Below are 27497 nucleotides of genomic sequence, written 5' to 3' on the forward strand. Positions count from 1 at the left end.
ATGGGACTCACATTAGATGCAAACCTTAACCGTGCCAAGCGCACAGCCCTTCTCGCTCTCGCGTCAATCGGGTGTAAGTCTTAACTCACTTCGCCTTACATTGTCAGGGTCGTTTTCATCGATCCAGTTTTTGTTTGCGTCCAAAGGCAGTGAAACAAAATCTCTTCACTATTATAGGCATGTCACAGATCGAGCATTTAATCAAAAGGCTTTCTCATTCGAGCCATGCGTCTCAGATTCAGATCGAGGCTGCGCTACCGAGAATTACATGTTGAGCAAGTGTACCTTACACCACCTTTACACGTGAAACACACGATCAGAATTATAGAGGCTGATGAAGGACCATTACTCCATACGAACATTCCCTCAACTTCAGGTTCCCCCGGCCCGACGCATCATCAGTTCCATGAGCTTGCCGCTGCCGGAAAGGTAAGGGGCATGGTCGAGTTTTGAAGCCTCAGTCACGAGATAAGTGGCCAGTGCTTCACTGTCTGCAAAAACAATGGTCACCGAGATGTCATTGGCAATGGTCCTGATCATAGCTATGGTGAACGTCAATGTTGAAACATTCCTCATCCATCGATCGTACCTTCGAGCATGAATGCTTGTGAATAGATTATCTCAGACGCGTACGTGACAGAGGCGTTGGGTTCGGTTGGATAATGCGCATTGTCGGAAATGATCTGACTGGCTGACTGGATGTGAAACACAGGCTTTACATCACTGAAGCATTCGACTGCGACATGCTTAGTATGCCATCACCGAGAAGAAGGATGGACTTCACTGAAGATGAAAGAACCTTCACTACCAAACATTGCAATAAATTCCCGCACCGCTGGGGAAACCATAGTGGTCAGTCACATTTCGTTTGCTGAAAGGGTGAATAGAAAGGTGATTGATGGAGAGATCAAGACTCGGTTGTCATCCCTTGCAAGTACCCACTCTCCGCAATTGAACTGCTGCAAATGATAGGGGTTATGCACTCTCACCTAGACACCCGAAACGAAAAAAAAGTTGGACCATACGCCGCGACAGGCCGATCATACATTCTATGCTGTCGGTAGTTTTGATCGTCCCATTGGCCAGGTCTGAGACACAACCGATCGTTCGAGCAGCCCAAGTTTTCAAATCAAAATTTGTGATTGATCGCTGAAACTGTGTCCATAGGTGTGCCTCCCCTGTCAATCGGTCAATCATCTCCCGAGACCACACAGCAAGTTCTGCATTTGCTGCTGACATAGTTTTGATCGCCTCTTGTCTGCGACACAACTGATCGTTCCAGACTGCGATGCGGCTTAGTAAGATCGTTCATAGAGGACACAGCTTGAGTACGAGGAAGAAGGGATAGGAGCAAGAAAGAAAGGGAAAACTATGATGGGCCAACATCAGACGCACCTGTTGTGCTCTTGAATCTTGTAAAGTTAGGGTCCGTCTGCACAAGCCTGGACTGGAATAGCTCCCTCAAGCAAAGCTCGTTAATTCACGATGTAATCTATCACGATATGCAGTAAATGTATATTCTAAGATCAACGATAAGAGAAGGAAATGTGTGCACCTCATTCCACTCCCTCTGTTGCAGAGCTTCAATGACAATGTCTCCAATGCCGACCCCTTCAACACGCTCCATCTCAAGAACACACTCTGTGCTACCTAGGCCCATCTCTCGTCGCATCATCAAAATTGCTATCAAAGCCTATCAAGAGACGCTGAATGATCAGAGAACTAAATTCATGGTCTAGTGTGGCGCTGAACACTTGATCGCGGGTAAGGTTGGATGAGCTCGGGAAGGGAAAATATATTAGATAAATGTCACACAGCACCGCTGACGGCTCCAATAAACTCAAGGAGGCACACATGTACTTTCGAGTGCACAACACAATATAGGTGTGATCTTAGTTCATAGCAGAATACATATAGTGGCACGCCAAACTACAGACTTCCTGGACCTGATTATGTCCTTCTTCTCAAGTCCAGAACTTGGTTTCCCCAATGGCTCTGTCGGAATATGTCAGCGAGCTGTTTTCGTGCGATGGTGAACTTCTACCTTTTAATAACATTATTGACGTCCTCAATGTCATTAGTGGTGCAATCCACCACTTTGTCTTTGTTCTTCCATTCATGCTTGATCACTAACACATTGCCCATGACATCCTCCGCGTGGTCGTCAATGCCAGCAACCTCGCGAATTAATGCATTAGGCGGAGCGAATCCCATTACATGCTCCCTAAAGAAGGTATATCTGCGCGCAGGTGCATGTGTCATGTCGTCAGCCATTACATGATATGTCTTTCGCCCCCTTGATGTCGCCGATGTGATGTTCTCACCGCTGAAGTAATCAACCCAATGACTTACTTCGAGATGGGAGATCTGGGTGAGACTTTCCACCCCATCATGCACGGGTATGACCACGAGGTGCGGCCAGATTGCCCTTGTGCCGTACAGGATGCCTATGCATTTGGATTTGTATGGCTAAAGAGAGACGGCGTGAGTATTTTGATGACCATGTCTGCAGAACACTGACAGGCATATGACCTGTGATTCGTTCTTCCTGCAGTTGTATGCTTCGTAAGTTGTCTGGCACGGGCAGTAGCAGGGAGGTGCACCGCATGCTCATTAGAGTTGCTGTTAAATGGGCAAGATGGGTTTCGGCACTGAGTAGCCAACCGCCACATGGTCTTTGACTTCTTCATGAGCGAAGTCACTGACCATCTGACATCCCACTGGAGAACAAGAGCGCGCTGATCACGGTCGGCAATGGAGCACCACATCATAGGGCAAAGAGAACCACAAGGGGTTCTGAGGAAGCCTGTATTCTTTTTGACAGCCCAACCCGCCTGCTCGATGCAGCCTACATTTTGCCCAGGCGCAGTGCGAAGGGCAGAGTGATTCCTCACCGCAGTTCCCTTGAACGTCCACTCTGGGTAAAGCACTGTCAGTCCTCCTGCTGACATAAAGACCATGTCTGCAGTACTCAGTGCCATTCGTAACCACGTTGAACAGCCCACCTCGTGAAGCTTCAGTGACAGTAATGAAATTTTTGCCACTCTGGAATATTGCAAATGAGGAAACAGCTTGAGTGTAAGTGTAGTTCGCTAAGGTGTTGTGTATGCGGTGGTACTTCAGCATGTCCATGATGAAACAGTACCAGACCAGACTTTCCCCATTAGCCACGACAATGTTGAGGTTTCATGGAGTCCTGCTGTCTCCTGTCAACATCTTCATCGTGCATGACCCAACAATCACTGCTGGCGTTACGTGCATGAGATACCGAAATTCTCCAGTGTGAGAAGCCACAAATGGCTTCACGATATCTCCAAAGCGCTTCACCAGGCAGGAGGATATGATCTCTCGGGTGGCCTGCCCGGTGTTTCTTAACGCCATCACATCTGACAGGAGAGGCAGGTGTTCATAGACAACTTGCACGAGGGCGGCTATCCGAAAGACTTTTCCTGAACTGTCAATGTCTGCTGCATGAAGACAACCGATGAAAATGTACATTCGTTCTTTGCACTTTTCATCATGGTTGACAGTCTTGCGGGCAAATATTATATTTATGTCCTGATGTATGTGCCGTTTTGTCAGTGGGGCGTTTGCTACTCCCTTCCTCCTTACTTTGTCAGAGATCTGGTCAAGTAGATTCACATCTGAAATCGGGCGATGGGCCCAGTCCTGCTTTCATTAGGTCCAGAAGCAATGTCCATTGATCGATTGAGAAGAACATTTCCACTTAATGATTTTGCGTGACTTGCAGAGTGATGATTTCCAGACAATTGTACACTATGTGTGATGCCATGTACTCGCTGTTGAACGTCTTTGACAGGCGTGCCGCCTTCATTCTCAGTATGGCAGTTGCTGCCTCCGCTGTTGCCATGCTCATTCTTGCATTTCCTAGTTGATCATGTTAGGTACCGCTACCCCGAGTTCCATGTTGTCCCAAGCGCCCACATCTGAGAGTCGCAATCTCGGACGTCCTCTCCTGAGCCAGCCATTAGTGTCCTGGTGGTCACCCGTGATATTTTGGCCCAACCTGGATCGCTCGCTTGTAAGTCGATACTGTAGTCCTTATTCGTGTTTCTGATCATCACAGGCACCGTTCACTCTATCGCTCATGACCCTTCCGTTCACACTGTATGCGTGGAAGGGGTGGCTCTCGCCGAATTGTTGGCTGCTGATGTGAGAGTGCAGCATTCTTTAACTCGCATTTTTATCTAACTTAGTGTTAACACCCATCTCTCTACTGTACTCCGCACATATATGCTGTCTGAGACAATAATTTGTATTAAGGACCATCCCTCTACTGTACTTCACAGATATTCGCTGTCTGACACAATCAATCATTCTGTGCGCTTTAACTTTCACCTGCACACTGCCATGGTCTGGCGTTTCAACTGCACACTGAGTTTCCAAACTTCTGTTGCCTCTCAAGTGATTCTCTCAGCCAACTCAACATTCTTGGTGTAAATGGTGTGCACGGCCCAGTCATGCGCAATGAGGTCAACAAGATCTAGTCACAGTAAGTATGAGGCCTTTAGCGTCAATCGAGAGACGCACTGTTGGCGATGGCTGTTGTGCCATACAGTTGTTCTGAGACCATGAGGACTGATTGCAGGTGAGGCCCTTCTTCCTGCGTCTCCATCCCTTTCAAGATTGTGCAAGGGATGACATGGAACATGGGTTGTCCTCTGCTTTGCTGATCCACTGCCTTGTGTCAGTATTTCCACTATAGATAAGCACTTTCGTCCTGACCAATGATGAAAGCGCCATTGAAACCAAAAACACTTAACAGCCCAGCGAATGTCCACGCCATTGCAGATATTGTTGGTCAGTGAGAAGGTGCCGATGATGGTGGTTTTGAACAAAGTTTGCCTCCACGGACTCCCTGACCATGTTCGATTTTGACTTTTTCTCACTGAAACTCCAGATTGGTCCTGATGTCTTGTCGATCATGATCAACTGGGGATTCTCGGTGTCAGAGACCATCGGCACAGAGTCGGGTGGACCGAGGAGAAGTTTAGCACAGCGGGGGGATTCAATTGCCAGACGAAAGCATGAAAAAAGCGGAAGTGACAGGATGTCAAGTGCAAAACCTGACATGGACGTGGCAGATCGCAAGACGAAAGCATGAAAAATGCAGATTCGGCAGTGTTTCAAGTGCAAAACCTGACATGTACATGGCAGCAGCTTGGCAGGACAAGGAAACTGAGACATGTTCAAAAGGGGCGCAATAATAGTCCATGATAAGCAAGGCGGACATTGTCCAATCGAGTTAAATTAACCAGAATATTCAGAGAACTATTTACAGGCGATGAGGGATGACGCTATGGGTGATGTTGAAAACCTGGATGGCGCGCTTGGAGGATGATCAGGAAGAAATTCTGGAGTGGATACAGATGGCACTTACCCTCCATGTAGCGATGTCAAATTCAAGCACCTGTTGATGGTTGGTGTCTATACCACCGGTGCCACCTTCAAAGGAGTATTCAAGAGAGACTACTGAGCTTCAGCAATCGTCGTTTGTGATTTGATCTCACTCACATATGACCGGTTCTTGATCTTCTGTCAAGTCCATACCACATATGCCATTGTTGATCAGAATCGTGAGATAGTATATGTTCTCGACCAACTGCCCAAAACTGTGAGGGTTGATGACAAGGTTAAACAGGTTTATAGTGACTTCTTCGCATACGATCCGGCGTATCTGGATAAAAGACCGTAAGACCATGTCTGGCAATGTGCTCACGCTGAAGCTTACTTCTTCAATTCAGTTGAGAACGTAGGTCTCGTGATCAGTGTCACTGTAGGACACTTTAGAAGACATGGTTCAGGAGATGGTCATTGTCGGTAATGATAAGCAATGTGCAGCATTCACAAGTGATGCGTGACAACTCCAGGAAAGCACCACAAACAGAACCAAAGTGCCCTGTTGTGTGATGCACACAACGACACTGTACATTTCATGTGTTGCGTCGTCTTCGCCGCGGGCACACACTGGGCTTGTTGGTCAGTGATAAGAAGAACAGTGAGTGTCAAATTACCACACACTTGGAACGCACCGCAGCAGTCCTGACACTTTGCAATACAGCTTCAAGCGTCTACCGTCATCAAGCCCATATCATGATCCAATGAGTACACATACACGAGCGTGGGACTTCCTTCCAGCCTCGTCAATTGCTTCACGTTGTCAACCACCAATGGGCTAGCGACTGGAAGATATGGACATCCTCCGTTTGCTTGTCCATCATAGGCCCATGTACAGGTATCTGTCAGAAGACGTGCGGTGAAGTGTTGGGCCCCCAGGTAGAGTACACCTTTTAGGCTGTAGAGTACCCGTCCTTTATCACAGGGCAAGGATAGAGAAAGACAGGGTAGGATGACGTCCACCTGGTCACTGCGCAATCTCAAAGAACAAGAGTGGTGGGGCGCGGCTCAAACTGATCGAGAAAGGGGATGTGCGAGGTGAGCCCCGATGTGTCACTGCGCTCAACTTTGTGACCTGCCTTTGGAACCACAGATCACACCAGATCCGCAAATCCATGGTGGCCTGATCATTGACATGCCAATGCAACTGATTGCAGTATCATGGTAGGCTGAACGGCAGCGTGTCCTGCACTTCTGCAGCTGGAGGTGGAGGTGGCATGGGAAACACCTGGCAGAGCACAGGCTCTGTGCTGGAACACAAGTATTCCAATATCGCAGTGACAGATGTTAATGTAGGTCCCACACGGGGAAACAACGACGGGTCCATGGATGATAGGCGATCACGCAGATTGTCGAACATTTCCTGTGATCCCAAGGCGGTGATAGATGATCCTAAGTCTTGAAAAGCTGAGGCCAAGAACATGGTAAGTGGATTGCTGCTTCTCCATGACGTTCTCCATTGATCTTCTGCCTGATGGTACATGTAGAACAGGACCATGAAGACGCTATTGTATGCACAGGACCAGTCTTGTGGTGACCATTTGCAGCCACTCAATATGGGAGGGGGGGAAGGGTGACGATGTGAAGGAGAATGCAAAATGGTTGTGTTGGACATCCGTGTGCGTTTCATTGGAGTTGGTTGGGGATCTAAACACTTTTCTTCACCTGGCGATGCCGATTCAATGTCTTCCCTGCGTCGTTTGGAATTCTTTTTCTGATCAATCACAGAGTCTGATGCGAACTCCACAGCAATAGCGATTGGTGCGATGATGTGTTCAGCCTCCAGCGTCTGGTACTGACACGGGTGCACTTTTTCTGATGCCCAATTTGACAAGTGTGTTATGCTCCAGTGCATCAAACCACCTGACTTCCAGAGCCAAATTGTGGGGTATGCGTTTGTTCAATTGGTCCAAGGAGACCTGCTGAGTGATGCAAAGGCCACTGCGTCCTCGTGCTCGCTGATGCTGCCACATATGCACCAAAACCACCTTCGTGCAGGTTTGCAAGGACATGGGGCAGTGTCTTCCCTTGTGCCGAGTGCCCAGTGACTGCGAAAGCTGGTTGGATGGGAAGCTGATGTCTGGTTATTTGTATCTTCTCTGTGTTACCATCGTCACTAACAATGGATGTGGTAAATGTCCACGTTGATGGAATGATCGGATAATATCCAATGGGCAGGCCAGTCAGGTGTACCTTGCTGTGCGTGAACTCCACCAACATACAAGTGGCATACATGAACCCTGCAGGACATAGTGCGGTGAATATTTTTCGCACTATCCCCTGTGCACCATTGGTGATTCCAAGGTCTGTGGATAGGTTATGGCTGCGCAGGATGACTGGCATGCCCTCAAAGAGACTGACATGCCCCAGAAGAGGCGACGTGGACTTCAGCGCCCCCACGTTCAGACGGAGAAGGTCTCTACGTTGCTTGAGACCAAGCTCCTGACTGGCCTTGTCGACAGCTGTGCAAACTGTGAGAGTCTGCATAGCAGGACATGTGCTTTCGGCTTTGTGGCCATTGAGTACCTCTCGAAGTGCATTGGTGGTGACGATAGCTGCTGCATTTCCATTGTCCCCTTCACTCATATCCACGCCCGAAGGGTATGAGGCTGATTTTATTAATCTGGAATTGAACAGATCAATGTCTTCATATGTGCACTTGCGCTCCCTTAACCGATTCACAGCTCCGGCATATTCTGGGTCCCCTTTCATGTGTTGTTGGTCCGTCAGATTGATGACAGTGTTGATCGATTTCCATGCGAGACGACCAAGCCGTTTCTGAATCTTAGCATCGTTCTGCCCGGCATAGGAGGAAATGGGGATGTATAAAGCACTGCCGCCGACAGGCGGAAATTGAAAGAAGTCACCGGAGAATATGATAGACATGCCTCCAAACCACAGGTGAGGCTTCTCCTTCGCAAATTGCAAGGTGTGGTCAATTTCGGCCAACAACTGCAGACCCACTAATGACACCTCATCGAGCAGAATGAACTCGACATACTTCCGCTCGTCTCGCAGTTGTGTTCTGTTGGCGACGCTGATCAACACAGAGTAATCTTCTGCCATGGCACCAACATTGTGATTGCCCTTCCCTCTGTTTTTACTCTTAATCTTGATGCCAAGGCCCTTGTGTACTGTCATGCCATTGATGAGTGCTGCTGCAGATCCAGTTGGAGCGAGGAATCTGATGAGATGTGCACAGCCATAGTGTTCCATTACGCGTTGAACAGCTTTGACCACATGTGTTTTCCCAGTGCCTCCTGGACCCATCATAAGCATCCGCAACTGCTCCTCTTCTGGCAACCGCTTTTCAACATATTTGGCCATGAAAAATTCAGCAATGATACGGAATGCAACCCACTGCTTAGCATTCAGGCTGAACTCGCTGCCGACAGTGTCGATAACATCTTGTGCCGTCAAGAGTTTCATTGCATTGTCCTGACTGGTTGGGACATCTATCAGTTGGGGCATGGCATTAGGATCACAGTGTAATTCAGGACCAACTTCGGAAGGAGGGGGTAATGTGGTGGATTGTGCCTCCGGATTGAGGGCGTTGCGACGGGAATTGGCTATATCCTTCTCTTGCTTCTTCAACTCCACTTTCCATGTCTTGAGATGGCGTGGCAACTCCCCAATGAGATGAGAGAACTTGTCACCAGGGTCACAAGTTGTGCTGGACACTTTCGTTGGGGCCATGTCATGAATGTTACCAACTGCATCTAAATTTCGATTATCAAACCCTAAGTCACCTTATCCGATAAGATTAGATTAGATAGATCCCTGATAAGATAAGATGGATAACCGATTAACGATCACTATCTTTACATCACATCTATGCTACATCGACGTCATCCATCTATATCCGTAACCCTAGACATATGAACTCATCACATCCTTAGAAGTCCTACGATTAGGCAACGGGTTACATCATAAGCATCTACATGCCTCTATGATCGAACCATAACCGAGAGTCCTTTACGAGCTATCTCTCGAAGAGTCATCATCCCTTCACATCGCAGACCTTCATGACATGTTAAGAGTTACCTCTGTCATTCACTGAACCCCTTACATTGGAACCTGTTGCACAGTCACAGCTAAACCCTGAACCCCTATCACAGAAGCGCCACTCATAGAGAAGCATGCTCATTACTGAAGACCCTGGAGAAACCCTTAAGATACGATCATACCCAATACATCTCCAGATCCTCAAGATCCTTAATCACCGCTCGAGACTTCTAAGTCACAGAACTCTCTCTCACCCTTCTTAATCTCCGCTCACCCTGAATAGAAGCAGTCCCTGAGAACCCTGCTTAATCACCGATACCCTTGACCCCTATGAACCCTTTCCCTGTAGTTGATTGGTTGATAAGACGCCCTATACCCTAGGCGCAATGTTATGATCGTATATAGATATATCACTACCTTTCATACTCAGATATCTCCACCTAGAGAGTAGTATATAGTTTAGGTCATAGTCAGTAGTACTCCTTAGACTTAACCTCTTCATTCCTACCTTGAGTAGACAGAGACGTTCACTCTCAATCTCATCCTTGCTCTTAAAACTTGACGAGTCCTAGTGGTTGTGTGAAACCTTTGCCAATCGGTGAACGTTGATCATAACAGGCCATTGGCGCTTTGGAACGGGATGTGAGCCACTGACATTGTTGCATGAGTAGAACAGTTTGACTGATTGCAAAATCTTCTTCAGCACGGTGTGAGGGCATGCGCGACATATCAATTTCAACATCATCATCCGTGAGGCTAGCAAGTCCTAATGATGTAGATAAAGCCTTACTTTCTGCTGTCATGCTTGCTTTCTTGTGAAGTCGATCTGCATCTCTTTCATCTTCGCATTCATGGATCGCTTCCCAGTTGTTCATCACTTGGCGACTGCGACCCGAGAAAGAGTACTTCTGAAAGGTGCTAATCACTGATTCCATGCCGGATAGGAGTGGGACGATCACACTAAATGGTTTGAAATGTGCAAGGGCGAATAAAGCCCAAGCTGTGGCATCTGAACGACGAGGTATGGAACATCCAACCACTCGTGGAATAAATTCTTGATAGCCGTCTCCTCGTTGTTCATTTGTGTGTTCCTGAAGCTCATGGGTCTCATGGGCGGGATGTCCAGGTTTTAATGCGTGTCTTCTATAGACCCCAAGACGTGTTTCATGTGTGTTCTTCATGCGGGCGCTGCTCTTGATGGTTTCTACACAAACACAATGACAAAAATCATAAAAGCTCATCTGGGCCAAAGCGTCTGAGCAGTACAGATAATGATGTATCTGGTTTGCTTCCACTAACTTTCCATCCTTGTCAGTCGCGATTTGGAGTTGGACTTGTTCGACTTCGTCGTCATCATGGTCATCAGGTGTCATCGTGTCGCAGCGAATGTATTGTTCATGAACATAGGCAAGTAACAAGGATGACATCATCGGAACAGTCTGATGAGAGCAAGTACTGTCATCGAAACCTTGAATGTATCGCGCAGCCTGTTGAGCATGGACCTGTTGTTGCCAATTAAACTGTGACAAGCACTTGTGAAGGAGTGCTTTACCATGATCGACAACATTTCCTTGATGCACAATCTGTTTGGGGATTCGGGCGACAGCACGAGATAATAGAGACAATACCTCATAAGTCTTCACATCCATCTTAGTGATGTAGTCAGAGATATAGAACATAGCAGCTTTCGCTCCTTTGCCAGATAAAATGCATTTGATATCGTGATTGTGACGGCAGAATACGAGGATGTAAGGATTGAAGTAGTTGACATTTGCGTCACAACACATAAGCACCACAGAGTTTGTCTGATCATCAAAGTGAGATGCGTCGACAACTTCATGCAGAAACAAGAAACGACAGCAGCCTTGGTTGCCGTACTTGTGACACACCGAGTGACAGTGATGGCATTGCAGAACCTCCCCACATTTTTTGACTTCAGACATGAATAACACTTCCCACTTTTCAGTTGCATCCATTCCTTCAGGCTGTTTGGATGGAGGCATGGGAGGCCTTTGGATGCGAGGTTCAAAATGTTCATCGACGGAATCTTCAACATCAGGCAGGTGATGGTGAATTGCTGCCTTGAAGAAACGAAAAAATTGGTCTTGAAAGTCAGAGTCTGTCCGAAGACGCATATGGAGTTCTGAGGGATTCATTCCTCCTTCCAACCATATCAGAAAGTGCCCGTGGAGAGCGCCACATTCCGTAAACTCAGTGGTGCCATAGAATGCTCGAATATGCCCCAGAATACCGCCATCCTTTATTGATTGCTCCTGTTCAAAGTCCCAGCCCAACAAGAAATGAAACAGGCACTTAAAAGAAAACTCATAAAAGTCTGCAGCTGCCACAGGGTCTTGGGCTAACCGCAAAGCACACACACGGCCAGCTGGCATACATGGAAAGCATTCGCTCAAGTCCACGGAATGGTCCCCATACATCACCTGAAAGATCGGACTGTGGGCAGCGCTGGGATTGAAGGTCAAAAAAACATGCGGTAAGCCAAAGTAGCCATAGTAGTTGCACATCTCATTATGCACATATACCTTTGCAGCTTGTGACCCGGGAATGCGAGCGGACATGGTGTTGACCTGACGTAGAAGCTTAAGGGCGTTCTGCTCATCTGTGGTAAGACCTGACAGCTTGCATTCTTGTTCGAGCTGTGCTGCCAAATGGTGGAGCACACTGGCGGACACAGTAGTCAGATTGCGTGCCACACTTTCAAAATTGGATTTTCGCACGACAAAAGAGGTCTGCAGATGAGCACGTCACCTCTGCAGCATATTCAAGAGAACAAACATAAATGTATCATGATATCAAAAATGCCGATCTGAGAGATTGAGGAAATACTTGGCCTGCCGGTTGAATGCCAAAGGTGTCATACGTTGATCATCTTCAAAGCCACCAATTCCATATGGAAACAGGGTGGGATACATCCCAGGAAACAGCGGAGTGTTATTGTATTCAGGAATAGCTGAATCAGTATGATGCAGAACGAGATCAGGTAAACCAGTCAAGTGACCACCGGGGAGGAGGTTACGAAGTGCTGAAGCTGTAAAGGCTCGTCCACTCAGTTTGTCGCATTCTGGATCGGAAACGCCCATCTTCTCTACCAAAACAGGTGCACTCTCAAGGTTGGCAGTGATGTCAGCGGGATCAGTGTCGTGCATGAGAGAAGCAGGATGGCCACTGAAACCAGATGTCTCGCTCGCGAACACAGCTTGTGGATTCAATTCGTGATCTACAACAACACGGTTATCCAGCCCAGGGAGAGTGCCGTCAGATGGATAAAGATCCATGATGGTCTCATCTAATGGTATGTCAGCATATAGGTGATTGTGTGCCTTGAGCCACTGCAGAAATGTCCAGATTTTGTGTTTTCGCATGCAGAACAGGGTACCCATTCGTTTGGGGTTAAAAGCTTCAGGTCCGATGAAAATGACACTCAGGAAACCATTGATGTCTGCGGGAGCTCGTGGGAGAACCGAGGCAGTGGACATAATGTTCATGTCATGTGCACAGGTGTTTCCATGAAAAACCTTCGGTTGGGTTGGATCAGAAGACTGGAAAAGTCGTGTGACGTGCACTGTGATTGAGTAAATCGCGCACACCTTTTCTTCAATCCAGGTCAGGTCACTGAATTGGGAAGGAAGGGAGCCTCGATACAGGCGATTGGCCAGTGCAAGGGCAGGAAGTTTGTTGTGGGTCAAGGCGGAGTGGCAAGGAGAGCACATCATAAGCGATGCATCTCCAGAAACGCGAGAAACGAGTCCCAATTTGTCTAACTGGAGACCTTCGAGGATGTTGTGGCCATAGGTGAAGCAGGTTGAGAGCGACTGCACGATGCAATTCTTGATAATGTAAGGATCAGAAACGCATAGCAGGTCGAGATGAAGAGACGTCAAATCACTGGAAAGGGGAATCTCCATAGCCTTTCTGTCATACTGCGAGCAAACAGTGCAAACAGCAGGGTCCTCCCATGCAGAACCTTTGATGTATTCGTTCAGCCGCTCTAATATCACTTCTTGAGACACAGGAACAGGCCACTCTTCTTCTCGAGACACTCGGTGCGCTCGTGCAGCAGCAATGACAGACTGTTTGTTTTCCGCCCGAAGTACTTTACGTTGAGCAGGTGGAGATGCAATTTCTAAGGAGAGACACTGAATGATCAGAGAACCAAATTCATGGTCTAGTGTCGCGCTGAACACTTGATCGCAGGTAAGGTTGGATGAGCTCAGGAAGGGAAAATATATCAGATAAATGTTGCACAGCACCGCCGGAGGGCACGCATGGAGGTAGATTGCCTGCCGACGTATGCAATCCACCAGAGCATTGCATGACTTCCGATGTGAACACGAGTGGTACATGTGGTGGAAATCAGCTGGCAAGTGACGAATACATGCGTGGATATCTGGATGAGGGAGATGCTCAAGTCGTTTGGTGAGCTCTTCCACTGGAATGGACAGCCAAGTGGAATAAATATTAAGGCAAGGTGGCTCACCTGCCCGCAACATTAGGAGGTGACCTGTATGCAAAGCTGTGGTGACTTCTACACCATAAGTGGATTGAATGGCAGCGGCGAGAAGTGTTGCTCTGCTTTGCAAAGAAGTTGATGGAAGAGCTCCAGCAACGCACCGATGGAGTTCCTCATCAGCTATAGCGCGAAGTTCAGTCCGAGTACGCGCAAAGTGGCAAATGAGAAACTGTATGCAGGAAGCTTTGACGCGGGCATCAGATCGTTGACACCCAAGAAGTTGGGCGGCAGTTTGCAGAACATTAGCCAGCAATGCACAGAGATTAGCTTCATGACACGCTTCGGAGTGACAGAACCATGCAGGTTCAGCATCGAACACAGCTATAAAAGAATTCTCCAGATCTGAAATGGTTTGCCGTGAACAAACCTTCAAGCACGTGAAGACTGTACAGTGAGTGTATGTTGAAGACTCAAACACAGAGAGGGAAAAGGTAACAGCAAGATGTCCCACTTGAACCACTATATGAGGTGCCACAAATCGGACTGAGATGGCATCAACAGTAGGCAAGCACTTGAAACAACGCTGTATGTGATCTGTAAGTGTGGTCTGCAACCAGCGACAGAAACTGGCCGAGGTGTCATAGATAGCAGAATGATACACAGGGTAGTACAACAGATCATAAAAATGAGGGTATGAGGGTATTTCATGGTTGACATCATGCGGCGGACAATCAGCAACGGCTAGGACGCGCGCCCGCGTGCAGGGACTCTTGCACATAAACGGTGACATCTCATGGACAACCAGGTGGCAGCTGTGCAGAAAAAATCAGCGAAAATGTAGCAATTAAACCACCAAAACTCACCACAGAGGAGAACAACAGCAGGAAGCCAAAATCTCAGTGAAATGCAGACAATCAGCGCAGAGTGGGGTGACCCAAGGGTACCACGTCGGAGGAGAGGTTTACGAGCGCGGAGGCTTCAATTGCAAGACAAAAGCATGAAAAAAGCAGAACTGGCGGTATTTCAAGCGCGATTGCTGACATTTACCTGGCAACAGCTTGGCAGGACAAGGAAAGTGAGACATGATGAAATTACGCGAGCCTGTGATATGTGTTAAATTTTTTTGCCCAGGTTTTGGCTTAAGGTGATGTAGGCCTGCACCAGCGCACCTTTGAGGTGTAGACCGTACTCTGCAGGCCTGATTCCTTCTCCGTCAAACACGAACGAGGTCAGTGGGGTGGTGTGATGTGTACCCGTTAAATAGTACAAACTATTCTGCAGAGACCCGCGCATCAAGATCACCATATGAAACCTTCTGAAGTTTGCTAGAACCTTCTCGAAGCAAACCTTGACTTGAAAAGGAAATATTTTCAGGCGCACATTTGCATACAGGTGCCTGGCCGTTTGGAGCTGACAGAACCCTCCCTACTTCGTAGAGTCGGGGATCTATGGTCAAGATGTAGTCATTGTTCCTTAACTTTCTTTCACAGATCTACACAAGTTCGTGCTCACATACTCCTTCTATACATCTAACCAATTTATTGCGTCTCCCACAGCTGAGCCTGCCATGGTCATATTCTACGTCATGCTGAAAACTACGTTGTTGCATGTTACAACTTCCGACGACGCTGAGATCTGCACAATCTTTCAGGACCTCAAATCCAGATCAGAAATAGCGCGTCAGATGTTGGGTAGAACAATGTTTGATCAATACGAGTACTATAAGCTCAAAGACCCCATGCCACTCCCCCTCCGCTTCTCAAACTGCGCAGCGATCGTCCAGACGTGCCTGGATAGGAGGGAATGGGAAGAATTGTCTCCCTATGATGTCTTGGATGTACGAGCGTCAAATTTAGCCATTAGACATGTCTACATGGTCATCCAGCCTCGGGCGGGTGAGCTGCCAGCGTATCTGTTGATATTGATTAGCTCATCCCTCATTTGTTCAGATCCAGCAGAGACAGTTATTCGAGATCTCAAAGCAAATTATGCAGATATATTTAGTCACCTGCAGATCACGTTATCCAGCCTGCAAAACTGGATAATGGCGGACGTCCGCAATAACTTGGCTGGTGGCGGGTGGTGGCATCCCAACAATGTACATGGTGATGAATTTCCTGTCGCAATCTCTGGCATAGAGGAAGCGTTGGCGCAATCCCATACCTATAATGTGAGCACTTCTATTGCTGTATCTATAGCCCTTCCTCAGTTCTTCCCCAAGGTCCCGGCAGCCCGAGAGATCAGGGACTATCGGAATGCTCTCTCCTACACTACACAATTTAACAAGATCTTTACGTTGGCTGCGAACCAATCAGGCGAGGATTCCCACCAGGAATTTGCAACATTTTTCAATGTCCTTCGGTGCTTTGGCGAGGACTCAGATTGCATTGAGAGCGATGGATCCTCCGCCCTGAAGGCCAGCAACTTCATTGTGTATTTTATATCACCGCCGTTCTTTGCCCGTCGCAGCCCACATTTCGAATTCAGTCAGTAAGTGGGTCAACTTGCCGCAGTTCAACTGCTTATCATGAAATTTTTCAGGGAGAAGCCTTGGGGCTTCCCCATATTCCTCGGTACTCCAGATCTGCCCGATGCTCGGTGCAAATTTCGCCCAAGGAGCGATTTCATGGTTTTGTCGCCAAAGTTTCTTTGCCCGTTCTTAATCTCCGAGGTGGTTTCGCAGGAAAAGGAGGAAGATCAATACCGAATGCTGCTCCAAGCCATTACCGTTGCGAGGGCAGGGCAGTACTTGATTCGCAAAGGTGCACCAGTACACTTTTTCGTCGTAGCAATTTATCTACGGGCAAATTTGACTGTAGAAAGATATGTAGTTGCTAATATCGGACTGCAAAGACAGGTGTGTCATCCTGTTCGTTGTCTTGTTTCTCTCCCTCACAGAGAGGCCAGATTTCCATTGCCCAGAAAGATTTTAAACTTACCACGGCAGATGGTGTGGTCGCATTCCTTTGTGAGATGTACAACCTCGTGGCAATACTTGAGGAACTGGCCGAGCATCTTGACCAAGGTAAGGAGGGCAGCCTTAGTGAAGTCAAAGACACTGCTTCCAAGTTGCTCTCCCTCACAATGGCCAAAGAGAGGGAGCCAGTCCGGTTGGTGTTGCCCCCAATACCTGAGGGCAGTGGAAATGGCCAGGCCCAAGATGATCTCGGCATCTTTAGTGCTGATGATATCCAAGTTATTTTGAGAAGGATGAATTATGAGATCAACTTTATTCTTTTCGGGGTACGTATCCTCACAATGTCCTGGAATGTGATATTAACAGATTACAACACACTTTACAGTATCCACTCATCACGTCTGTTTTGAATATTACTCACGAGGCCAAGAAGGGATACCTGAAGTTTGTGCAAGAAGGGCGGAAGGAAATTGAAATCTTGTAATACCTCACAGGAATCAGTTCTCCTGCAAACCATACCATATCTGGAGTCTGAATCTGGCCTGTGCAAGGCGGCAACATCATATCAATGCCTGTGGCTGGCGGCTGGCGGCTGGCTTACGATGCTAAAAAACCCTGATGTGCACCTGTGGTCCGTAGCTAAACAGCTGTTTGAAGCCGTCGACTTCATGCACCAACACGGTGTGGCGCACATGGATCTGAAACCGCAAAACATTTTGATCCCTCGTGACGGCGGACATCTGTCTATCATCGACTTCAACACCTCCTTGCGCGTCAAGGGTGTTGGACGCAAGTTTGGTGGTATCGTGGGCACAACCGGGTATATTTCCCCCAAGGTAGCTGCTGGTAATGGCCTCTACAGTGTGATCCGTGCAGACTTGTGGTCCTGTGGAAAGACATTAGAGGAGCTGTGTATCAAGTGCCACCCATCCATGGATCGCGATACGCTGCTCGAGATATCTCGACAACTTATGGATGAAGATCTGGAAAAGCGACCAACGATGTCGGATGTGTTGGGCCGGCTGGCCCATTGTACTGTTGACGCTACCACTACACCAGATTCCCTAAGGTAATGTGCTTCTCTTGCGGCATGCATTTACTTGTTCTGGGCAGTTTCTACTCTGTTGCCCCACCGGAAGTGAATGCATGAATGCAATACCGGATGTACTATCACCTGATCCGGAATGCACAATCGATGGGTAATGCACAATGCACTCCAGAGTTCACCACTCTACATATATTTCATTCGGAACAGCTGGAGAACAAGTATTAGCATATGTTCAATAAGACTGCCAAATCAAATATTTAAAATCGGTGCTGTGAAGCCTTCCCGAGATGAAACATTGTGTGAGTGTACCCAAAATGAGTGATTTTTGGACACTAAATCCAAGATCCACCCACATCCCATTGACCTATCAACATAGGAACTTCAACATGTATGAAATACACCATTTTGAATCTGCCCCAGGTGTTTCTATGTCAATAGAACACCACCACAGCGTGCTATTCACGATTCATGAGCAAAGCGTGACGGTCAGACTAGATTGGGAAATCACACTCTCGGCTTGGTTGAGTCTCCGCTTTGTTTGCATTCGGCAACACTGGACTTTCATTCGCTTTGCGCGCTGTCGGACTTTGGATATCATTGTGTATTGGCCGAGGTGCCGCGCGTGACATAGTGTGACGAAATTGTGCATTTCTATTGTGTTTTCGACATCTCAACTTCCAGTGCTGCCGCTGCAACAAGCTCGCGATAAAATAAAATAAATTCTTGTTGGGCCTTATGCGCAGAGACCTAAGGTATACACTACAGTAGATCCGATACGAATATGTGTTGTTGTTGTGTTGCTATTCAGCAATAAGTGAAAATTGTGCATTTCCCGTCGAATGATAGTATACCAGGTCATATTTTATTTATTTTGTAAATTGTTTGTATGGACCCAGAAGTAACTGGTAGCCGCGACTCAGTTACGGAAACCTGCTTGCAATGGTGTTGTCCATCTCGTTGATCTATATCAGATAGCCATAAGTCGTTCATGTCCATGTCGAACGCGCCTCGAACGCAGCTGGACCATGCCTATGGGATGGGAAGACTAGGATATATGCGGAATAGCGAGATGCCTGTGTCAGAGCGCTAAATATGGCACATGCAAGACGGTACCGAAAGATCAACTAGATGTGAGTCGTCATCAAGTCTTTGTAAATACCACCTGGCACAGACAATATGTACCCATCAAGAACCACCAGTCAAGGAACATGGCCTCAAATGCACTGGCAACCCAGTTTCAAGGCCATCTAAACGAGTTCCAGATCTCCCTCGAGCCCAGCGCGCTTAATTACCTTACATCTATGCTCGCCGTCATGTCTATGTCCGATAAAGCCAAGGACATACGAGATGCCACGGAGATGTTTCTTGAGGAGGCTGATGTGGACCCCGAGAAGATCAACCAGTTTTATGCGACCTTTGGCCAGGGATGTATGAAGACATCTTCAGGGTTTGTATTCCGCTTTCATTCTTATTCTGAGTCTGACGCACCGATGAAGGTCTTTAACGTCGGTGTCAGGGTCTACTACCTCTGCGGAGAATGCTCTGCCACTAGACCCACCGAAACCTATGTCGGCTATTGAGGCCCGCCGCATGAAACGCGCGCAAAAGAAGGCCGCCGCTGTTGCCTCCCCATCGCCGTCCACAGAAACAGAGCCTAAGATAGTAGCAACAGCCCAACAAAGCCGGTTCCACCGCGAGACGCTCGTGACATCGTCCAAAGACATCGACATGCAGACTGTCAACATCACCGTCAACAACCTCGACATCCTCGTCGATGCGCATTTGCGTCTCAAGGAAGGCGTACGGTACGGTCTCGTAGGGCAGAATGGCGTCGGAAAGACGAGTCAGCTCCTTTATTTGTAGTACTTTCAACTTGCCTCTAAGTCGACATTGCAGTGTTGATGAGATGCATGGCGGATAATATTCTTGCTATGCCAAGCAATCTCAATATCCTCCACATCGCGCAGCTAGAGATATTTGACGAGTCCACCACCGTGTTGAACGAAGTACTCGAAGCAGACAAGGCTTGCACGAACGCTTTGCGAGAATACGAAGGTAAATCGTCTCCTCACTGTATGCGCAAATCTGAATCTATCTCCATAGTCTTACACGCAATCTTCGGAGACACACCTCAGTCCACCTCGTCAAACACTGCCCAGCTGAATATTGCTCTTCACAACATCTTCATTTCTCGAATGCAGACCCGCGTGATCGCCGCGCAGCAACTCGCACTGAAGCGCTCGGGCGCACGTGGATATGATGCCCGTCAGGCACAGGTCGCGATAGAAATCGAGTTCACTGCGCTGAAGGCCCAGGACCCGCAGGTCTACATCTCACCTGACATGGCGAACGACCTGATCACGGACGTGTTTGACAAATTCGCGCTGATTGATCTGGATGCGCGGAAAGCAAATGCGAGAAAAATCCTGCGAGGTCTTGGATTTGAGGAGGCCCAAGTCGAGGCCAGGGTACAAACCTTGAGCGGTGGATGGCGGATGCAGATTGCGCTTGCGAAAGCGCTGTTTGTGGGCCCTGACATCCTCCTGCTAGACGAACCAAGTATGTCGTTTTCTATCATAGACATCCACCTATTCATGTGCACAGCAAACCATCTTGACCTGCCTGCGATCCTCTGGCTACAAGAATACCTGATGAACGAAACAGCGGGACTGACGTTAGTGGTCGTGTCGCACGACCGGGCGTTTCTGAACGCGGTGACGACTGAGACGATCATTCTGCGGGACAAGATACTGAAATACCATGCGGGTTCATTCGCAGACTACGAGAGCACGAGTGAGGAGCAACGAGTACGGAAGCAGGCGTTGCTAGACTTACAGGCAAAGAAACGGGCGAAGATCGCAGCAAGCATCCAGCACGATGTGCAACAGGCGCGAGCGACCGGGGATGACAAACGGCTTGGGCAAGTGACGAGCCGGAAGAAGAAGCTTGAGCGTCTCGGAATGGAGAAGATGGAGGATGGAAAGCGCTTCAAAGTGTCGTACTGGGCCGGGTACCACACGGGAGTACGTGCGGAGATTGAGATTGAGAAAGCCATAAGGACCACGGCCATCAAAATCCCAGATCCTCCTCCGTTGCGGTACCACGGGTCCGTGTTCACCGTGAAGAATGCGTCATTTCGCTACCCCACTTCGGATAAAGACGTTCTTATAGACGTCAGCCTCGATGTGGGTCCGCATGCTCGCATAGCACTGCTCGGCCCGAACGGGTGCGGGAAGACGACCCTACTGAACATGATGGTGGGTGTGACGCAGCCGACAGTCGGGGAGGTATATCGACACCCTTCGCTGCGCATCGGCTACTTCTCGCAGCATGCGGTCGACCAACTCACGCTCACACGCACACCCATCGAAGAGATGCGCTCTCGATACCCAGGGCTTTCAGAACAGGAGTGCCGGGCTCACTTTGGCACTGTCGGCGTGAGTGGGAATACCGTTCTGCGGAAGATCGCAGACCTCAGTGGAGGACAGCGGAACCGCATTGCGCTTGCGATGATTCTGTACGATGCACCGCATGTGCTCGTACTTGATGAGATTACGAATCATTTGGATATGGGCACTGTGGATAGGCTGGTGGAGGCGCTGGAGGGCTTTGAGGGAGCGTTGGTGTTGGTGAGCCATGACGTGTGGTTTATGAAACAACTGATGGAGGCAGAGGACGACAACGAAGATGAAAGTGATGTGAAGGAAGAGAGGACGTTTTACGTCGTTCGGAATGGTGCTGTGAAGCGCTGGGAGAAAGATATGGATGGATATGTTGAGGCGGTCATGAAGAAGGTCAAAAAATGACAAGTACTTCTGGACGCATACATTATGTTACAGTTCCGACCTGAATCTCTGACTGACATACCGCCTGCCAACTTTTTCTTTCTTTTAGCTGCCTTATCATCCCTGATCCCGACTTTGTTAGCCTTGTATTCCCTGTGAATTATAATGTTCTCCTTCTGTTGAGCGGACGAACTGGTTCGAAATCATAGATGCAGATGAGGCAACTAGGTATGAGAGTAGTACAGCAACAACATACCATTCGTCCGAACAGGTTTCTGGAGCATTTCTAAATTTCAATCAGCTTCAACTTCCAACGCAAAAACAAAAGAAGCACACCAATATTCAACACGTCCTTAAAATCCCTCCTCTCAATCGCCTCCCTCAGATCCTCCTGCAGCCTCGCATTCTGGCACAACACCTGCATCGCCATTTCCACGCGTGCGTAACTCTGATCCAAGAGATCCGGGCATGCCGTTATGATAGCTGCAAGCAGGACGGTGGTGGCATAGATAGAGCACATGGGCTCGAAGTGGCAGGCTTTGGTGTTTTTGACCACATCAAGCTCGAGGAGGCGTGTGTTGATGGATTGTAGGGTGTTTTCGCTCAGCTCGAGTTTGATGCGGGGGAGAGTGGGCTGATTGCGAAGTTCGTGAGTTGACATTGTAGTGGTAAAGTTGTTGCCCCTATCTTTGGTGTGCGACTACCCCTGTGTGAAAGTCTTATGATCGTTATTGCTTGCAACCGGCACGGATCCTTCAAACGATGGTCTCATCTGTGATAAATTAGTTAGTAATACCAAGTACGAGTACATCGCGTATAGAAGATGCTTAGATATCAAGCCAGGAACCAGCAGGCGCGTAACCGAACAAACGAGCGAGTTCATATCAAGTCCATGGATATAGAAAGGACCAAAGGAATAAGAAAAAGGTGTACCACTTCATCCATCGTCCACCACCATTCCATCCCTACTTGGTGTGGTATTGTCGGGACTCTGCCTCTCCCATATGCGATCGGGTTTCCGTCGTCCCTGTTCTCCTTCGTTTAAGTCTTTCGGCACAATACGCGGCGCGTCGCATACGGTTTCTCCGTCGAGCTGGAGCTCGCTCAACGACGTTCGAGCGCTCACCTCGCCTAGCCGGAGGCCCATTCCAAGGGCATCCGAATAAGCAGCGGGCGTTACTGGTACAGAAGAACTAGCCACGGGCGTGGAAGGTATAGAAGAGAATGGCGTCGAGGGAGTGGATGAAAGGCCCGGAATAGAATTCTGCCTTCGGTGTTGTGTGAATGATGATGAAGTAGGATCAAAGGGCTCTGGATCATCGCGAGACTGCTGGCGCTGTAAGCCGACAACGCGCAGGCGCTCAACCCAACTGAATAAACCTTCAGTTTACACGGAGAATATGAAAAAGAGCGTGACGTACGCATCAGCACGGTCGAGGCTGTCCTTCACAACACCAGTAACCCCACGCATCATGTCCAGACTTTCTGTGGCGAGCGCCAACACATGCTGCGCAGCCTGGGTGGCGGCACCGGTGGTTGGCCGTTGGCTCATCCCAAAGCCTGCGCGTGCGGAAGCCAAAGGTGATGATGCACGAGATGATACAGGTGTACCTGCTCGGGAGCGATCGGGGCCACCAGCCTTGCGTTCTTTGTGCCTAGTAGTCCGTCCACGTCTCCCAGATCCAGCGCCGCCAGTAGCGGCGCCAACGGCGGAGCAAGCACCCGGTGCCCCGTCCGCCATACCGGGAGCTGGATTAATGCTTGCACTTGCCCAGCGCTGAGGTAGATGTAAAATAAAGCTCCTGACACGTGACCGTGCAGGCTCTGGGAGTGCACTGCCGGCATACTTGCTTACGACATCGACCACTTGACGGATGGTTTGCACGACATCACGACGGACGTCGGTCAACGTCCGCATGTGCGTGGGTGAGATAAGGGAATCGGTGCCGGATGAAGTGCCGGATGGTTGTAGGGATGTGATAAAATCTCTGAGAATGAGGATCTGGGCATCGATATGCAATGTGGCGTACTGGTGGGGAAATCACATGCGTATGAAATCTGAAGGAAGGACAAAGGACAAACCTGGAGCCATTGAAGACAGTATTTGAGACGCCGCATACTTTCTTCGCTTACAGCAGCACTGATCCCTCCTGCTTCTAGGAGGACAGCTTGCCAGCGGCTCCTTTGGACGACTGCTTGCTGACCTTGAAATTCAGGAGGTTCGGTAATTTGATTTGGTGAAACTGGACTTTTGTTGTCGTTTGGAGTAGGAGGATGGGAGGATGGACTACTGGCTGTAGTGACGCATGAGACAATGCGATAAAGAAATGATATAGTGCATTTACATGATTGTGGATCCGTGCCTTCGTGTGCGAGTCGAGAACTGAAATAATCCAGACTAGTCTGCCCTTCCCTGATTATTTTCTCTTGGGATGTTTCATCAACTTGCATTCGTTCAAGGTCAGCGCCCGATGGGCGATGGTATCTGCCAAGCTGCGGGATTAATCCGGATAAGCTGATGTCAAGTACAGAAGAGATTGTACTGACCTTGTCAAGTTGTCTGCAGGCAAACTCGTCCAGTTGATTGACGTCAACCGGTAGTCTGTCAATTACAGGGCGGGATATGGTTTTTACTGATGACTCCATCATCTCAGCGCCATACTAAACATATTGGGGTCAATAATCAACGCGTTTCGGTTTCGAAAAGCTCACTTTGACAACGCGGGAACTGGCCTTGCCATGCTCATATGCCCGCAAAGCAGAGTTGAAAAGTGGAAAATTGGATACTCTGGCCACAAAGTCTGGAGAGGTTATATCTGCGGGTAGCGAAGGAGATGAAGCGTATAGCGCGCTTGATGCTGATGCAGGAATGTGGGCTCGTGTGCCATCTATATCATCGTCGTTGAATGCTTGAAATCTACTCACTATTGCTTCCTGAAGCTCTGGCACCATTCCTCATATCGCCTAGCGCGCTTACGGCTATGCGTACACTCTCGTCTTCATCTTCGAACGATATATGTCTGCTCACAGTTTGAGACGGCGGGGAAGACTTCTCGCACATCGTCGAGGACGACATCGACGATGCAATATTGAAAGGCGAAAGACGATTGCACGTGCAGCCCAACATTAATTGCATTGGGGAGCACACTTTCACGTGTTATTTACTTAATCATATGACCAAATACTGCCGCGGCTTGTCGACGTTAGTTTAGCGAACTTGGTGCAACTCTTAAAAAACACATGCCCCTCAAGAGATAGCGAATATTGCTGGTCAACTTTTCTCATAGACTACTAGGTCATCGCTACCAGATAGCTAGTAGAGAGGTATCACACGTGCGGCTTTTACAGGGGGTTTACATTCAATGTTCGTAAAACATTCAGTATAAGACTGCGAACCCTTGACCAAGTCAGCCTCTTGGTCGTTTCTCATATGTTTCCGTGGACGCTACTTACAGCTGACATTTAAGTTCCGGATTCCAAGAGTTTTTGCAAGAGTCCATGACAAATTCGGTATGCACCCCAAAGTTCTCCGTGTCTCACTTTAGACCAACCTCAGATCAACTCAATTGATTTAGATCTCAGCGGCACTGTAAGTCAATGAATGACTCCAGTGTATGTCAGCCGCCGCCATTCAATTATTTCAAACTGGTAGGCGACGACGATGGACCTCCACTTAATTGATTCCCAGACCATACATATACTCGTCTCCAGTTCCTCGACTGGTACCAATACCCTTGTCTGCGCTTTATATCTCATTGTGCAGCACGACTCCCATCATGGCTGATTTTGCCGGGATGTTTCACGAAGATATCTCTGGTCCTGACGGCTCTGAGTTATGGATGGATTCTCCATTTGCGTCTTATCCCCCTGACCTTCCTGCGGGTTACTCTACCATGTATGACGCTAATGGACTCGAATACCAGTCGGATTTCAACACTGTGTCACCAAGCCTCGACAGCAGTTCCGCAGGCTCCCCCTCATCTGACTGCTTCGAACTTCAGCCCCCAACCCACGAACAGGAGCACGTATACGGAGATGATGCCTCTCCACACTGGTTCGGTAACGGTAGACTTGGGGGAGGGCTGTTTGATGCGCTGGGTATCATGCACCCCGATCAGCAGTTCCTCATGGAGCAACCACCTCTTCGCACCGTTCATATGTCAGATGTTATCGTCCCACCCATGATGTCTCAGCACTCCCAGCTTCACTCTCAGCCTCACTCGGACCATCTGCCTCCTATGCCCTCTCCTCCCGCCGCTCGTGCTACCCACAGGCATTTCCATTGGGATCACCCATCTGAAGAAGAGTCTGGAGCCGAAAGTGATGGAGATTCATATTACCCATCTGACGCATCTGGCTCGCCCTTACACCGCCATTCAGTTGGTCCAGCTTCCCCCCTGTTCCCCGGCACGTTGCCGCCGCCGCCCCGTCGTCGTAGGCGCCAAGACATCAGCCTGCCAATCCCCGTTCCCAACCTGACAAAGAAGTCCCGCGGACGCAAGGTCCCAGTCTCTTCAGGGGAACCCGTATACGCGCGCAGCAAAGACAAGTCAAAGAAGGGTACCAGGACATATACCTGCCACGTTGACGGCTGCAGTAAGTGTTTTGTCAGAAGCGAGCACCTCAAAAGGCACATCCGGTCCATTCACACGAACGATAAACGTGAGGAAGACTTTCTACATTTCCTGCATGCTGGAGTGACTGACTTGATTGACATAGCGTGGGTGTGCCCGGTTGGGGGATGCGAAAGGGAGTTCAGCCGCCGTGACAACCTGAACCAGCATATGCGCATTCACAAGAGTCCTTAAGATGATCACTTCCTCTCATTACGTTCTGATGTACGATAGGCTACGCAAAGCATGGACTCGCCCACTCGGCATTTCATTGAATTTCATCCCATTCCTTGTATCTTAGGCCACGACTTCATATTTGCTTTTCATGATCCACGATGGTCACGATTCCCGCCTTCTTGTTGTTGACTGTAACCCGTATTTTTATTGTTATCTATATCACGATGTAGACGGAAAGCAATCAAATTCGTGAAGAAGAGCTTGCCGCCGTAAGCAGACCGCCCATTTATCGGTGGAATACCGTGCCACGTTTTCACGAACGACTAAATGTTACATGGGGAAGGTTAAACTGACGAGAATCACACATTGCCCGCAGTACTCAAGTGAGTTGTGCTTCTGGGCTTGTATGGGTCGAGGCGACTCAACGCATAAATTCTGAATGAATGCGACGTCCCAAAAAACTATCGCGAGATGAGACTCAATATACGAACTTCATTCATATATCATATGGGTCATCAAGGCTTTCCTGCAGCACAACAAAGTAGTAGATGTCGCTGTTGAAAGCCTAGGTAGAATCATAGTTGGCGTTGGCCAACATCAACTGTGACTCGGACCCGCAACAAGTTGTCTATGTGGATGTCATGGGGAAAGACAATCTTCAAGCTTCAAGGCCGTCACCTCTAGATAGAAACCGTCTTTCTGCGCAACTTGAAATCACAGCATGTGCACAACGACCGAAAGACATCATCTGTACATGCTACAGAGCTGCCCACTGAACATTGAACATTGAACATTGAAAACGAACATATTCCAGATTGTTAGAAATTCTGCAACTTCACCGTGATCTCAACTGGATCCAATGTGTACACGACCTTGTCCTGGAACGTCTTGCACCCGCGGCTCCTTGCTTCCCCACTTATGTATGCGATAACATGGCCAAACTGGAGTACTTCAAGTTCGCGATCGTTTCGGAGATGGGCTCCGTTTGGAGGGGCGCTTGTATTAGAGGGGCAACGGAAATGGTGAGCAGGCGGCATCACCTTCTTTGCCAACATCGAGCTCC

General features: G+C 48.6%; 13 protein-coding genes across 13 annotated transcripts; 3 read left to right on the plus strand and 10 right to left on the minus strand.

The window, feature by feature from the left end:
* Positions 1 to 45: 45 nt before the first annotated feature.
* EDB91DRAFT_1146942 (uncharacterized protein) lies at positions 46 to 1349 on the minus strand. Its single transcript, XM_041319265.1, has 6 exons — positions 1238 to 1349; positions 990 to 1197; positions 785 to 835; positions 590 to 736; positions 237 to 542; positions 46 to 177 (listed from the first exon to the last, which is right to left on the minus strand). The coding sequence occupies exons 1-5, from the start codon at positions 1310 to 1312 to the stop codon at positions 373 to 375; spliced, it is 651 nt and encodes a 216-aa protein (XP_041174781.1). The 5' UTR covers positions 1313 to 1349; the 3' UTR covers positions 46 to 177; positions 237 to 372.
* A 608-nt stretch (positions 1350 to 1957) lies between these two features.
* EDB91DRAFT_1296966 (uncharacterized protein) lies at positions 1958 to 2951 on the minus strand (the record flags this gene model as incomplete). Its single annotated transcript, XM_041324931.1, has 4 exons — positions 1958 to 1995; positions 2045 to 2469; positions 2522 to 2651; positions 2707 to 2951. The coding sequence occupies 4 exons, from the start codon at positions 2949 to 2951 to the stop codon at positions 1965 to 1967; spliced, it is 831 nt and encodes a 276-aa protein (XP_041174782.1). The 3' UTR covers positions 1958 to 1964.
* A 1470-nt stretch (positions 2952 to 4421) lies between these two features.
* On the minus strand, positions 4422 to 4807 carry EDB91DRAFT_1250971 (uncharacterized protein; the record flags this gene model as incomplete). The annotated part of the gene is made up of 3 exons (XM_041323299.1): positions 4422 to 4504; positions 4552 to 4698; positions 4747 to 4807. 3 exons carry the CDS (start codon positions 4805 to 4807, stop codon positions 4422 to 4424), a joined length of 291 nt encoding a protein of 96 aa, XP_041174783.1.
* A 489-nt stretch (positions 4808 to 5296) lies between these two features.
* EDB91DRAFT_1056983 (Non-structural maintenance of chromosome element 4) lies at positions 5297 to 5722 on the minus strand (the record flags this gene model as incomplete). The annotated part of the gene is made up of 3 exons (XM_041314045.1): positions 5297 to 5350; positions 5402 to 5493; positions 5536 to 5722. The coding sequence occupies 3 exons, from the start codon at positions 5720 to 5722 to the stop codon at positions 5297 to 5299; spliced, it is 333 nt and encodes a 110-aa protein (XP_041174784.1).
* Positions 5723 to 7422: 1700 nt separating this feature from the next.
* EDB91DRAFT_1009914 (uncharacterized protein) lies at positions 7423 to 7902 on the minus strand (the record flags this gene model as incomplete). Its single annotated transcript, XM_041312396.1, has 1 exon — positions 7423 to 7902. A coding segment is annotated over one exon (480 nt), but the record flags the coding sequence as incomplete, so codon positions are not given.
* Positions 7903 to 8343: 441 nt separating this feature from the next.
* EDB91DRAFT_1056955 (uncharacterized protein) lies at positions 8344 to 8847 on the minus strand (the record flags this gene model as incomplete). Its single annotated transcript, XM_041314040.1, has 2 exons — positions 8344 to 8409; positions 8467 to 8847. Coding segments are annotated over 2 exons (447 nt in total), but the record flags the coding sequence as incomplete, so codon positions are not given.
* Positions 8848 to 9974: 1127 nt separating this feature from the next.
* Positions 9975 to 12002, minus strand: EDB91DRAFT_1250974 (uncharacterized protein; the record flags this gene model as incomplete). The annotated part of the gene is made up of 1 exon (XM_041323300.1): positions 9975 to 12002. The coding sequence occupies one exon, from the start codon at positions 12000 to 12002 to the stop codon at positions 9975 to 9977; it is 2028 nt and encodes a 675-aa protein (XP_041174787.1).
* A 234-nt stretch (positions 12003 to 12236) lies between these two features.
* Positions 12237 to 14266, minus strand: EDB91DRAFT_1348585 (uncharacterized protein; the record flags this gene model as incomplete). The annotated part of the gene is made up of 3 exons (XM_041325976.1): positions 12237 to 13567; positions 13922 to 14074; positions 14125 to 14266. 3 exons carry the CDS (start codon positions 14264 to 14266, stop codon positions 12237 to 12239), a joined length of 1626 nt encoding a protein of 541 aa, XP_041174788.1.
* A 1195-nt stretch (positions 14267 to 15461) lies between these two features.
* Positions 15462 to 17884, plus strand: EDB91DRAFT_1250976 (uncharacterized protein; the record flags this gene model as incomplete). The annotated part of the gene is made up of 6 exons (XM_041323301.1): positions 15462 to 15789; positions 15844 to 16384; positions 16436 to 16751; positions 16802 to 17137; positions 17197 to 17259; positions 17306 to 17884. The coding sequence occupies 6 exons, from the start codon at positions 15462 to 15464 to the stop codon at positions 17882 to 17884; spliced, it is 2163 nt and encodes a 720-aa protein (XP_041174789.1).
* Positions 17885 to 19067: 1183 nt separating this feature from the next.
* EDB91DRAFT_1250977 (P-loop containing nucleoside triphosphate hydrolase protein) lies at positions 19068 to 21665 on the plus strand (the record flags this gene model as incomplete). The annotated part of the gene is made up of 4 exons (XM_041323302.1): positions 19068 to 19306; positions 19356 to 19702; positions 19756 to 19914; positions 19963 to 21665. 4 exons carry the CDS (start codon positions 19068 to 19070, stop codon positions 21663 to 21665), a joined length of 2448 nt encoding a protein of 815 aa, XP_041174790.1.
* A 139-nt stretch (positions 21666 to 21804) lies between these two features.
* EDB91DRAFT_1250978 (uncharacterized protein) lies at positions 21805 to 22305 on the minus strand (the record flags this gene model as incomplete). Its single annotated transcript, XM_041323303.1, has 3 exons — positions 21805 to 21836; positions 21901 to 21930; positions 21981 to 22305. The coding sequence occupies 3 exons, from the start codon at positions 22303 to 22305 to the stop codon at positions 21805 to 21807; spliced, it is 387 nt and encodes a 128-aa protein (XP_041174791.1).
* An 89-nt stretch (positions 22306 to 22394) lies between these two features.
* EDB91DRAFT_1146952 (transcription factor Opi1-domain-containing protein) lies at positions 22395 to 24758 on the minus strand. Its single transcript, XM_041319266.1, has 7 exons — positions 24570 to 24758; positions 24357 to 24502; positions 24192 to 24305; positions 23990 to 24137; positions 23727 to 23938; positions 23066 to 23673; positions 22395 to 23014 (listed from the first exon to the last, which is right to left on the minus strand). The coding sequence occupies exons 1-7, from the start codon at positions 24718 to 24720 to the stop codon at positions 22582 to 22584; spliced, it is 1812 nt and encodes a 603-aa protein (XP_041174792.1). The 5' UTR covers positions 24721 to 24758; the 3' UTR covers positions 22395 to 22581.
* A 1124-nt stretch (positions 24759 to 25882) lies between these two features.
* On the plus strand, positions 25883 to 26452 carry EDB91DRAFT_1056963 (uncharacterized protein; the record flags this gene model as incomplete). Its single annotated transcript, XM_041314041.1, has 2 exons — positions 25883 to 26306; positions 26364 to 26452. The coding sequence occupies 2 exons, from the start codon at positions 25883 to 25885 to the stop codon at positions 26450 to 26452; spliced, it is 513 nt and encodes a 170-aa protein (XP_041174793.1).
* Between the last annotated feature and the right edge of the window lie 1045 nt (positions 26453 to 27497).

This window comes from Suillus paluster (genome assembly GCF_016628075.1).
Source record: "Suillus paluster strain FC165 chromosome Unknown EDB91scaffold_48, whole genome shotgun sequence".
NCBI lineage: Eukaryota > Fungi > Basidiomycota > Agaricomycetes > Boletales > Suillaceae > Suillus > Suillus paluster.